Source organism: Rhinichthys klamathensis, unplaced genomic scaffold (assembly GCF_029890125.1).
Source record: "Rhinichthys klamathensis goyatoka isolate OS25496 unplaced genomic scaffold, OSU_Roscu_1.1 h1tg000579l_1, whole genome shotgun sequence".
NCBI classification, from domain to species: Eukaryota; Metazoa; Chordata; class Actinopteri; order Cypriniformes; family Leuciscidae; genus Rhinichthys; species Rhinichthys klamathensis.
In genome coordinates this window covers 1,264,757-1,276,648 of record NW_026607043.1, presented here as the reverse complement: position 1 = coordinate 1,276,648, position 11,892 = coordinate 1,264,757, and the positions used below count along the sequence as shown (strand labels likewise).

General features: G+C 38.1%; 1 protein-coding gene across 2 annotated transcripts; it reads left to right on the top strand.

Annotated features, from left to right (window-relative positions):
- Nucleotides 1-160: 160 nt before the first annotated feature.
- On the top strand, nucleotides 161-10,440 carry adam17b (ADAM metallopeptidase domain 17b). 2 transcript variants are annotated; one of them, XM_056240033.1, is made up of 19 exons: nucleotides 161-717; nucleotides 1,777-1,909; nucleotides 1,991-2,124; nucleotides 2,235-2,323; nucleotides 2,409-2,598; nucleotides 2,858-2,985; nucleotides 3,878-3,964; nucleotides 4,052-4,162; nucleotides 6,481-6,625; nucleotides 6,723-6,814; nucleotides 6,888-7,040; nucleotides 7,136-7,335; nucleotides 7,463-7,566; nucleotides 8,303-8,437; nucleotides 8,547-8,677; nucleotides 8,843-8,921; nucleotides 9,001-9,089; nucleotides 9,669-9,725; nucleotides 9,817-10,440. In XM_056240033.1, exons 1-19 carry the CDS (start codon nucleotides 630-632, stop codon nucleotides 10,204-10,206), a joined length of 2,535 nt encoding a protein of 844 aa, XP_056096008.1. In that variant the 5' UTR covers nucleotides 161-629; the 3' UTR covers nucleotides 10,207-10,440. The 2 variants fall into 2 exon arrangements, with proteins under 2 accessions (XP_056096008.1, XP_056096009.1); XM_056240034.1 differs by having other exon boundaries at nucleotides 162-717; nucleotides 6,723-6,818; nucleotides 6,892-7,040.
- Nucleotides 10,441-11,892: the final 1,452 nt, after the last annotated feature.

The window sequence follows — 11,892 nt, the reverse complement described above, 5'->3', positions numbered from 1 at the left end:
GTTTGATGTAAGAATTTAAAAATAGAGTCTGGACGAGACTGAGACTGTTCTCAACCTAGTGAGCTGTCTATCTAGACGCACGTTCACCCGTATGCGACGCCCACTAAATACGGTCTAGATAGACAGCTCACTGGTTTTTGAGCACAGCCCGAGAGTTTATCCACTTACGTAACTCATACCGCGGATACACTCTCTAAAACCCATTTAAAATACTCTGCGTACTGTCAAGCGTGAATTTAAAATCAACCGCCCTTCAAATCAGTGTTTTGATAACGCCTTCAACACGAGCTGTAGATGAAGTTAATAGTGATTTCCTGTCGCGGTGAATCTGATCGGCACCATCCATCCCAAATTAAATACTTCCGGGTATTTCACTACTCTCAGATGTTGGCATGATTTGGTTTTGAGTGAATCTTTTTCTTTATAACATCAAGCGAGATGGACGAGAGCGTCTTAAAGTGAGCGTGTTTTTGTTCTTTGATACTTTGTGGCTTTGTTTTATCCAGCCAGATGTGAGCGTGTACATTTGTTTGGCCATGTCCAGATGTTGATCTCAGGCAGATTGGTAATCCATGGGATTAAATGCTGTTGCTGTGTGAAGAACTGTATGCTGCATTAACGTGCTCGCCATGAAACGCATCGTTTTCTTTCTGGCGTCTTTATTCCTGACGGAGTGTTCAAGGAGACCCATTCGGGATGTCCTAGACGACGAGTACGGTGAGTTATTGAGAATACGAATAGGAATACTTTGAAAACATGGATACATTTAAATCGAAAGAGTGTGCTGTTTCGATTACGCCATCATAACCTAGTGTTTTTTTTTTTTTCAAATACCTAACTGTATTTTCAGATCTCAGATCTACTGTTTGTCATTGAATTGAATGACTTTCACCAAACATTTTGTGAAGAAGCTCAATTGCAAAGAAGAGTTTACCATGGCACCAGACTTTCCATCCTTTTTTTAGTTATGTAGTAGGCTATAGATCGTGGTTGTAAAAACTGACTAATAAACAAAAATATAAACAAAAAGTTAATATCGAATGTATCTTATTCTGCAGAAAAAATGTGTCCATTTAATTAGTCTTTTTTCTTTCTTTGTTAACTAAAATCGTTGGAAAAGAAGCCAAAGCATCATTGTTTCCCTGTTACGAAACAAGACATGGACTGGAGCTCTGAAGGAGTGGAAGGGATTGAGAGTTTCCTGAGATTTCTTAGAGAAAAGTCAGAATTGCGAGATGTACTCAGAGGAAAAAAAAAATTAAATTCTGAGAATATTGAGAAATAAAGTCTGAATTGTGTCATAAGATCACAATTCACACTTTCTCAGAATTGTGATCTTATGACACAATTCAGAATTTCTCACAATTATCTCAGAAATGCATCTCCCAATTCTAACCTTTTCCCTCTGAATTCTGAATTTACATCTCTAAACTTGTAATTCTGAGATAAAAACTCAGAATTGTGAGATGTTAACTCAAAACTGTGGTATATAAACCCAGAATTATGAGAAATAAAGAATTGTATGTTATAAACTTGCAATTCTGAGAAAATCACAGATTGTGAGAAATAAAACCAGAATTGCCAGATAAAAGTTGCAATTGCTTTTTGAATTTTTTCCATAGTTGAGAGAAACCCATTTTTAGTGATTACGGAGAAATAGAAAACACAGACACTCCAAGTCCTTCAAACTGCTCCTTGAAACCTGTAATTTCACTTTAAAATGAATTGGGCCTAATTCCATAATATGTATAAAGTTGTTCACTGTGACTCTTTCAGACCAGCTCAGCTCATTGCTGTCAGACTTTGATGTTCTTCAGCGGTCCAGTCTTCAACAGCATTCGGTTCGCAAGAGAGATGTCCAGTCACAAACACACGCAGAGAGGTTTCTCGGTTTCACTGCGTTACAGAGGTGAATACTCATCACCCATGTACCATGACACACCGCCAAGATTAGATCTCAGTCATTTAAGCTCTCCTAAATATTTCCCAGGCATTTCAAATTGTACCTGGCAACCAACACAGAGCTCTTCACTCATGACTTTAAGGCTGTGGTAGTAGGAGAAGATGGCGCTCAAAAGACGTACGAGGTCCAGAGAGAAAACTTCTTCATCGGTCATGTCATTGGTAACTGCAACTCTATGTATTTTAACGTCTAAAATACTTTTAACATCTTAAAAATTAGTTTCTAGCAAATTTCATTGGCAGTTTACAATGTTTTTCCCCTTAATTTCTAGGAGAGGAGAATTCCCGTGTTCAAGCGCATATCGGTGTCAATGACTTCACTGCTCATATTCTTACTGATGAAGCCGAATACAATATTGAGGTATTATAACACCACCAATCTAATGATGATGCCACTCAGCAAAGAGAATACAATAATTGTTAACCCATTCATCTGGTTTCTGCAGCCCCTGTGGAGGTTTATCGAAGACTCACATGATGATCGGCTGCTCATATATCGCTCTGAAGACATCAGGAACGTGAGCCGGTTGGCGGCTTCAAAAGTGTGCGGCTACATCAGCACAGATGCCATCGAGATGCTGCCAGAGAGTGTGCGGGCTGCCAGAGCACTAGATGAAGGGGAAGAGGAGGAGGATGGTAAGTCTTTGAGTTAATTTGTATATGTTTAACATGTCAAAACTGGTTATTAAATCCTGAAAACTCATTCTATGGCTCTCTGTCACAACACAACTGGTTTAAATGAGACTTTTCCTGCTCATCTGAGACAGATCTAGACAGTGTAATGTGAGTTGCCACTTTATATAGTTACTTTGTCACCCATGTGTTATGTCTCTCGCCTTCTCAACCCTTTATCTATTTTTGCCATCTTTTTCACTCCATTGCATCTGTTCCACAGGGCACCTGAGAGAGAGAAGACAGACCCCGGACCACAGTAAGAACACCTGCCCTCTGCTGCTTGTGGCCGACTATCGATTTTTCAGACACATGGGCCGTGAGGAGGAGAGCACCACCCTCAACTACCTGGTAAATAAGAAGTCTTCAGTTTTTATATTGTCATTTGCCCTTTTCATGAAACACACGAACACATTTCTGCATAAATTGAGCATAAAATCATTCTGATGCAAATCGTCACATTCATTTCAATAGGACAGTGCTTCTTAGATCAGTGTTTCTCAACCATTTTGACTCCAATTTATAATTTCTAACCGATATAATATTTTTGTCCTTGACATGTACTTCCAGTCAAAAGTTTGGGGGTTTATAAGATTTTTTTTTAATTAATACTTTTATTTAGCAAGGATGCATTAAATTGATCAAAAGTGACAGTAAAGACGTTTATAATGCTACAAAAGATTTTATTTCAAATAAATGCTTTCCTTTTTATACTTTCTATTCATCAAAGAATCCAAAAAACCCCAGAAAATATTAAGAAAAATATTAAGCAGCACTGTTTTCAACATTGATAATAATAAGAAATGTTTTTTGAGCACCAAATCAACATAATAGAATGATTTCTGAAGGATCATGTGACACTGAATACTGCAGTAATGAGGCTGAAAATTTAGCTTTGCAATCACAGGAATAAATTACATTTTAATATATATTCAAATAGAAAACAGTTAATTTAAATTTTAATACTTTTTCACAATATATCTGTTTTTACTATATTTGTGATAAAATAAATGCAGCCTTGGTGAGACTTCTTTTAAAAGCATTAAAAAATCTTAGTGACCCCAAACTTTTGATCAGTATTGTAATGAAAATTTTAAAATAAGTTTAAGTCATTTTGTTGCCCTCTTTAATGTTCGCTGAGGCCCAAAATTTTTTTTGACAAAATTTTTTTGTCATCTGAGAAGAAGGTTGTATAAAGTTGTTGGCAGCAGATGTCTTACAAATTTGCCTTGGATGTGTTTAGATTGAGCTGATTGATCGTGTGGATGACATTTACCGTAATACGTCTTGGAATGAGGAGTATAAAGGTTATGGAGTTCAGATTCAGCAGGTAAGCATGGTTCTTTGATGAGAACAAGGTGAAGAACTCCAATGAAATGCTATTTTGGAGCCAGCAACAAGCATTTGTCTCTTTCAGATAATAATTAACAAGACACCCACAAAAGTGTCGCTGAGAGGTGCCCACTACAACATGAAAGGGACTCCTGTGAAGAACAAACATGTCTGGGACGTCAAGACGCTCCTGGAGGTGAGCGAGCTGGAACTGTGGGAGTCTCGCAAATGACTGAATTAATGAGAGCGTCCTTTCTGTATTCTGAGCTGTGCTGATTTGAAACGATGAGCGACGCTTCTATTTGAGAGTGAAGAATATTGAGGACTTGTGTATTGTTACATTATCCAACTCTGTTTGGCAGAGAACCAGCAAAGAGAAAGAACATGCTTTGGAAACATTATTAGTGCAGTTCAATTTGTAGTTCTAAAACTACCGAGGAGAATTAGCATCTTCCAGCCATTTTGTGTGATTTTTGATTTGAGTAAAATAAGGTCTGTGGGTACATTTTTTTTAAAAGAGACTTTTAGGTTTTGTTCTACAACACAAATAACCCATAGTCATACCTCTAATGTGAATTTTGAACTGTTGAGTGATTTGAAAAGATACTCTACTGTTCAAAAATTTGGGGTTGGTAAAATTTTATGATTTTGAAAGAAGTCTCTTATGCTCACCAAGGCTGCTTTTATTTGATAAAAAATATGTTATGAAACAGTAACACTGAATATTCTTACAATTTAAAATAACGGTTTTAATATACACTCACCTAAAGGATTATTAGGAACACCATACTAATACTGTGTTTGACCCCCTTTCGCCTTCAGAACTGCCTTAATTCTACGTGGCATTGATTTAACAAGTTGCTGAAAGCATTCTTTAGAAATGTTGGCCCATATTGATAGGATAGCATCTTGTAGTTGATGGAGATTTGTGGGATGCACATCCAGGGCACGAAGCTCCCGTTCCACCACATCCCAAAGATGCTCTATTGGGTTGAGATCTGGTGACTGTGGGGGCCATTTTAGTACAGTGAACTCATTGTCATCCAATTTGAAATGATTCGAGCTTTGTGACATGGTGCATTATCCTGCTGGAAGTAGCCATCAGAGGATGGGTACATGGTGGCCATAAAGGGATGGACATGGTCAGAAACAATGCTCAGGTAGGCCGTGGCATTTAAACGATGCCCAATTGGCACTAAGGGGCCTAAAGTGTGCCAAGAAAACATCCCCCACACCATTACACCACCACCACCAGCCTGCACAGTGGTAACAAGGCATGATGGTTCCATGTTCTCATTCTGTTAACGCCAAATTCTGACTCTACCATCTGAATGTCTCAAAAGAAATCGAGACTCATCAGACCAGGCAACATTTTTCCAGTCTTCAACTGTCCAATTTTGGTGAGCTCTTGCAAATTGTAGCCTCTTTTTCCTATTTGTAGTGGAGATTAGTGGTACCCGGTGGGGTCTTGTGCTGTTGTAGCCCATCCGCCTCAAGGTTGTGCGTGTTGTGGCTTCACAAATGCTTTGCTGCATACCTCGGTTGTAACGAGTGGTTATTTCAGTCAAAGTTGCTCTTCTATCAGCTTGAATCAGTCGGCCCATTCTCCTCTGACCTCTAGCATCAACAAGGCATTTTCGCCCACAGGACTGCCGGATACTGGATGCTTTTCCCTTTTCACACCATTCTTTGTAAACCCTAGAAATGGTTGTGCGTGAAAATCCCAGTAACTGAGCAGATTGTGAAATACTCAGACCGGCCCGTCTGGCACCAACAACCATGCCACGCTCAAAATTGCTTAAATCACCTTTCTTTCCCATTCTGACATTCAGTTTGGAGTTCAGGAGATTGTCTTGACCAGGACCACACCCCTAAATGCATTGAAGCAACTGCCATGTGATTGGTTGATTAGATAATTGCATTAATGAGAAATTGAACAGGTGTTCCTAATAATCCTTTAGGTGAGTGTATAATTTATTTTAATATTTAATACAATGTAATTTATTCCTTTGACGGCAAAGCTGAATTTTCAGCCTCATTACTGCAGTATTCAATGTCACATGATCCTTCTGAAATCATTCTAATATGCTGATTTGGTGGTTAAGAAACATTTCTTATTATTATCAAAGTTGAAAACAGTGCTGCTTAATATTTTTGTGGAAACTGTGATACATTTTAGGATGAAAAGAACATAATTTATTTGAAACAGAAAACACTATTAATGTCTTTACTGTCATGTTTGATCATTTTAATGCATCCTTGCTGAATAAAAGTAAGTCGTTGCTATATAAGTTTCAGTGATATTCTGTTTCGTCAAGCATGTAAACTTACATCCTTGTAGTTGTAGTCCTTATGTCCTTAAGACATTATTTTGCTTGTAAATAGAAAAGCAAGCCAAAAACAAACAAAATGCTTTAGAAATTCACAAGTGAACTTGGGGTGCCTGATTCGTCACGAATAAACAGCTGTGCGATAAATTGTTGTAAAAATTGTCCTTTTGTCTTCCTCCTGCAGCAATTTAGCATTGACATCGCAGATAATGCATCCCAAGTGTGCTTGGCTCATCTGTTCACATATCAGGATTTTGATGAAGGCACGCTCGGCTTGGCTTACGTGGCTCCCTCCAAAGCAGGCTTTCCTGGAGGTCTTTGCTCTGAGAGTGAGTGTAAATACCACATTATGGCTGAATCAATTTGGTCTTACATATTCCCCATGCTTAGTCATTTTGTTTATTGTTGTTATCTGTCTTTCTTAAGAGTGTCCTTCTTCAGGAAATGACAATCGTGCTATATACCTTAACACTGGACTAACCAGCACCAAAAATTATGGAAAAACCATTCTTACCAAGGCAAGTGAAGTCCAAACAAATGTTCTTGTCGCTTTTATTTTAGTAAGCTAATTTTCTGACTATATACCAACAGGAAGCTGATTTGGTTACCACTCATGAGCTTGGCCACAACTTTGGTGCTATTCATGATCCAGATACTTCACCGGACTGCACGCCCAGAGAGGATCAGGGGGGCAAATACGTAATGTACCCCATTGCAGTGAGTGGGGACCACTCTAACAATAAAGTACGTCCTTCGTCGATGTGAATTCAGCTTGGTGTCATTGTTCACAACGTCACGTGATCAGTTTGTAAGTGTTTTGTTTTGGTGCTCCCCTATAGTTGTTTTCAAACTGCAGCAAGAGATCCATAGTAAAGAGTCTGACCCTCAAGGCCCCCGCCTGCTTCAGAGAGAGGAACAGCAATGTGTGCGGAAACTCACGGGTGGAGGAAGGTGAGGAGTGTGATCCTGGACTGCTCCACCTCAACAGCGACCGCTGTTGCACGTCAGACTGCAAACTTCGGCCCAATGTGGAGTGCAGGTACAGCTCCTCCATGTGGCCTCATGAAAAAAATGCTGATGCAGATATGGTGTATTAAAGGGACGGTTCACCCAAAAATGTATCTCCTGGGTATATGTCAGTTTGTGTCTTTTTTCCTTGACTCTAGTGACAGGAACAGTGCGTGCTGCAAAGACTGCATGTTTGAGAGGAAGGGCAAGGTGTGTCAGGAGCCGATGAATGCCACTTGCAAGGGAAGGTCTTACTGTACAGGTGAGGCATCAACTAACAAGCTTCAAGTTTACACAACTGAGTGTACTACTTTGATTCTATATATCTGATTAAGGAATTCAGGTTGAGAACAGTTTTAGTATTATTTATTAATATTTTGAATTAGCTTCTATTTTTATATTTTCAGTCTTCATTTTCATTTTAGTTTAAGTTTTAGTACTTTTGTTATGTGCATTTGTCATTTTTATTAGTCTTAGCAAAATTTCTCAAGTTTTTTTTTTTTTTTAGTTTATTTCAATTACTACAATTTGATCAATATTAGTTTTTGTCTTTAATTTGGCATTAGTTTACAATAACAACACTGCTTGTGCAATTATATGTTTTATTATTTAAAAAAAGTACTTTCATTTTTTTACTTATTTTTATGGTACCATACATTTTTATGGTGAAATATTTTGCATTGTGACATCAATACCCTAATGCAAAAAAATCCAATTCTCATTACTGAAATTCAAAGAAATTATGCTGTAATGGTTCATGGTTGTCATTTGAGATTGTATGATGATATAATGAGAATCACTACTGAGGTAAATAGAAATTACTAAAGATTTTGGAAGTAAAATATCCATATGGATTATAGTAATGAGAAATTTTGCTTAAATGTCACGGGAAACAATGCTGAAATGCTAAAAATCTGTTAAAAATAGACTTGCGGATGAGATTTAACCGCATAGCCCTTTGTCCTCACTGAAACTCTATTCTTCTGTGCTTCTTACAGGACTCAGCAGTGCATGCCCTCCTCCAGAGAACGTCCCTAATAAGACCATCTGTGTGGACAATGGGCGGTGTCTGAACGGAGATTGCATCCCATTCTGTGAAGCTGTGAAGAGCCTGCAGTCGTGTGCTTGCAATGGTAAACTGAGCTTCTGATAAAGCTAACACTGTTGGTATATTGCAACAGTTTTTAAAGTCTGTTTTGAGCAGACGTGCCCTTTTTTACTCTTCCTGTATGTCATTTTCAGAGACGAACAACTCTTGTAAGGTGTGCTGTAAGGATAAGAGCGCTGTGTGCACTCCTTATATTGATGAGAAGGGCAACCCCATCTTTCTGCGGAAAGGCAAACCCTGCACTGTGGGCTTTTGTGATGGAGCGGTGAGTGGCAGTGTTCACAACATACACTTTTTTACATTTCTACTCATGTAAGACATTTATAGAAGGTGTTGATTAATCTCAGCTAAATTGCAGTAGTTCACAAGACAATTGTAAAGTAAATGGTTTAGGTTCAGTTATTCAAAAATATGTTCTTATTCCTTCCAGGGTAAATGCATGAAACAGGTCCAGGATGTTATTGAGAGATTGTGGGATTTCATTGAGAAGTTGGACATTAATACTTTTGGTAAGTTATCTGTGAACACTGTGATGTCATCTTACTTGAAATCCAATGGAGGATAGGAGATCTGCGTTTGTGTTCTCAGGGAAGTTCCTGGCAGACAACATTGTTGGCTCAGTGGTGGTCTTCTCACTTCTTTTCTGGATCCCGCTCAGCATTCTGGTCCATTGTGTGGTGAGTCATCTCCACTAACATCTTACAGTTAGTTGTATCTCTGAGGAAATGTCTGCAACTATAATGGACTGACCTTGAGTTGTATTATGGTCTAAAGGACTGTTTACGGTGAGAGCAAAACAAAAAATGAAATGAATATGAAGTTGTTATATATATATATATATATATATATATATATATATATATATATATATATAGAAACAACTATTCACACCAAGAGCAAAAAAGTTAAATGAATCGCAGACAAAACAAAACATTTATTTATTTAAACCAAGAGCAAAACAAAAAAAGTTAAATGAATCGCAGACAAATTGTTTCTTTACACCAAGAGCACAATAAAATGTTAAATTAATCACAGACAAAATGTCTATTTACACCAAGAGCAAAAGGAAAAAATTCAATCACAAGCCAAAGGTTTATTCACACTAAGATCGAAACTAAACGACACTCTTAGAAGAGTCATTCAGGTTCTTAGAAGACAATCCATTTGATGATGCAAAATATAAGTATCAATAATGACAAAGGCCCCATCCAAGAAATAAAAGTGATTTTTACAAGATTTCTGTCTCTTGTCTTTAGGATAAAAAACTTGACCAGCAATATGAATTTAACACAAAGCCACTCTTCTACCCCAGTGTAAGTACAAATCAGAACTCAGAAAAAGTCATTTTTCTTTTGATAATAGGAAGCATAACAAATGCCTGACTGTGTTTATGTGCTGTCCCAGAATGCAGAGCTGATGAGCAGTCTGGAATCAGCCTCGGTGCGGATCTTCAAACCGCCATCATCCTCAGGCTCCTCTGCGGTGCCACGCTTTCAGGCGTCTGAACCCTTGCAGACCAGCACACCACCTGTCTCCATCTCCCAGGTGGCTCCAGCCTTAACCCCAACACCAACACCGTGTCCTCACCCCACAATGGAGCACCAACGCATGGCCACCATCCAAGAAGATCTCAGCTATGATTCCCACCTGGATGAACAAGCCCTGGGAGAGGACTTCCCTACCTCTGGCACAGTGTCACGCTCCTTTGATGATCTGACGGAGAACCGAGAGAATGCCATGTCCTTCAGGGTAAAGAGACATGCACAAAATAACAGCAAGGAGACTGAATGTTAAGAGTGTGGTTGTATAGGAATTGTAAGGGAATATGATTGGGAATGCTCAAAGCTGAGCAGAACGAGCATTACATATGCGCTGAAATGCAATGTGCTTGCCGCTCAAGTATTGAAAAAAACAAAAACAGAATGCAGTTTGTTTTAAAGGCATAGTTCACAGAAAATTCACCCTCATGTCGTTCCAAACCTGTATGACTGTCTGACTTCTGTGGAGCTCAGAAGGAGAAAATCTTGATGATGTCCGATTCAGAAGGTTAATTTGGTCACTAACTGGACATTGCTACTTCTTTCACGAAAACCATTCTTATAAAAATGTGCCAGAGTGAAGAAAAAGATTATCAGTGGAAAATGACTTAAATTTGACTTAAAATGACAAATCTGTTCCTCCACAAAGCTACCGTATAGCTTTAAAACACTTGCAATTAAGCACACATGTTGGGTCCACGTCCACCACTTTCATGCTTTTAAGGTGCCAATTCAGAAGAGAGAAAGTCATACATGTTTGGAAAGACATGAGTGTGAGTAAACGAGGACAGAATGTTCATTTTTGGGTGAACTGTCCCTTTAAGAGCACTGGTCTTTTATAAAGCAACAGATGGCACAAATCATTCAGTGTCTAGGCATTACACGGGAATTCAGTGTTGTTAATCCTGTTAGGATTATGCTATATGCATTCATATTTACACATGCACACTGGATCTCAACAGAGTAATCTACACTTGACCAGCTTCATTGTTAAAGCTTAACTACCCAATACCAAGATGTTTACAGGTCTGTTTTTGTCTAAGGGATTGAGCAGATGCTAACAGATCTTGAAAACCATTAACCATTACCTGTTATATTTTAGTTGATATTTTACTTGTATGTGTTCTGACACACCAGCAAATTATGTTTTGTAACCTCTATTGAACACAATCTTGTGTTCTTGCTTTTTATTGTTTGCAAAAGACAATCGGATTTTTTAGAGGCACTTACTTGATATTTTCGGACATTTTTTTTTTTTTTTGCTTTCATTTGTACTGTTCTTGAATGTAACAACATGTTACAATAATTTAAACAGTTGTACCAGCAGACATTACCCCCTGATGTCCCAGATAAGGCTTAAGCCTAGTCCCAGACTAAAAGGCATGTTTAAGCTGTTTTAACTGAAAGCAACTTGCACTGACATATCTTAAAATATACGTGTTGTTTGGTATATGAGAACACTTTTGGCTCATTGGCTTTTTATGAAATACCAAAGTCACAAGTTAAATGAAAAGACAGGCAATCAGTTTTATCTCTCCACGTTATTATACTTTTCTTCGACACAATGTTCATGACTGTAACTGTATGCAAGAATATGTATCTTGCAGCTGCTCCCATAAGAATGTACTGATGTTGAACACTGCTCTGAGATCAGTATCCAAAGTGCCTTGTATTTGTTTTTTTATTCGTCTTGTGAAAAAGTATTTTACTCCCATGTGTTTTGCAATGTAATCTACAGGAAAACTCAAAAAGGGAGTGTGACGAAGTCATTTATTGGTGGCTAAACAGTCATCTTTTTCTGAATTTTACTCATAACTGTAATCGTCTTTTGGGAATGTATTTGTGTTGATCTTGTAGAATACCAAGCATACAAGTGTCATTTTTAAGTAGGAGATCTACGTGACCCTGAAAACGTGGTTTATTTTTATTATCGGGTGTCAAA

What these genes read in the sequence shown, in the direction of transcription:
- adam17b (XM_056240033.1), top strand. Translation starts at nt 630, where the DNA reads ATGAAACGCATCGTTTTCTTTCTGGCGTCTTTATTCCTGACGGAGTGT. An exon ending in AAGCCGAATACAATATTGAG is followed by an intron (nt 2,324 to 2,408) that starts GTATTATAACAC and finishes TGGTTTCTGCAG; the next exon opens with CCCCTGTGGAGGTTTATCGA. An exon ending in AGCCACTCTTCTACCCCAGT is followed by an intron (nt 9,726 to 9,816) that starts GTAAGTACAAAT and finishes GTGCTGTCCCAG; the next exon opens with AATGCAGAGCTGATGAGCAG.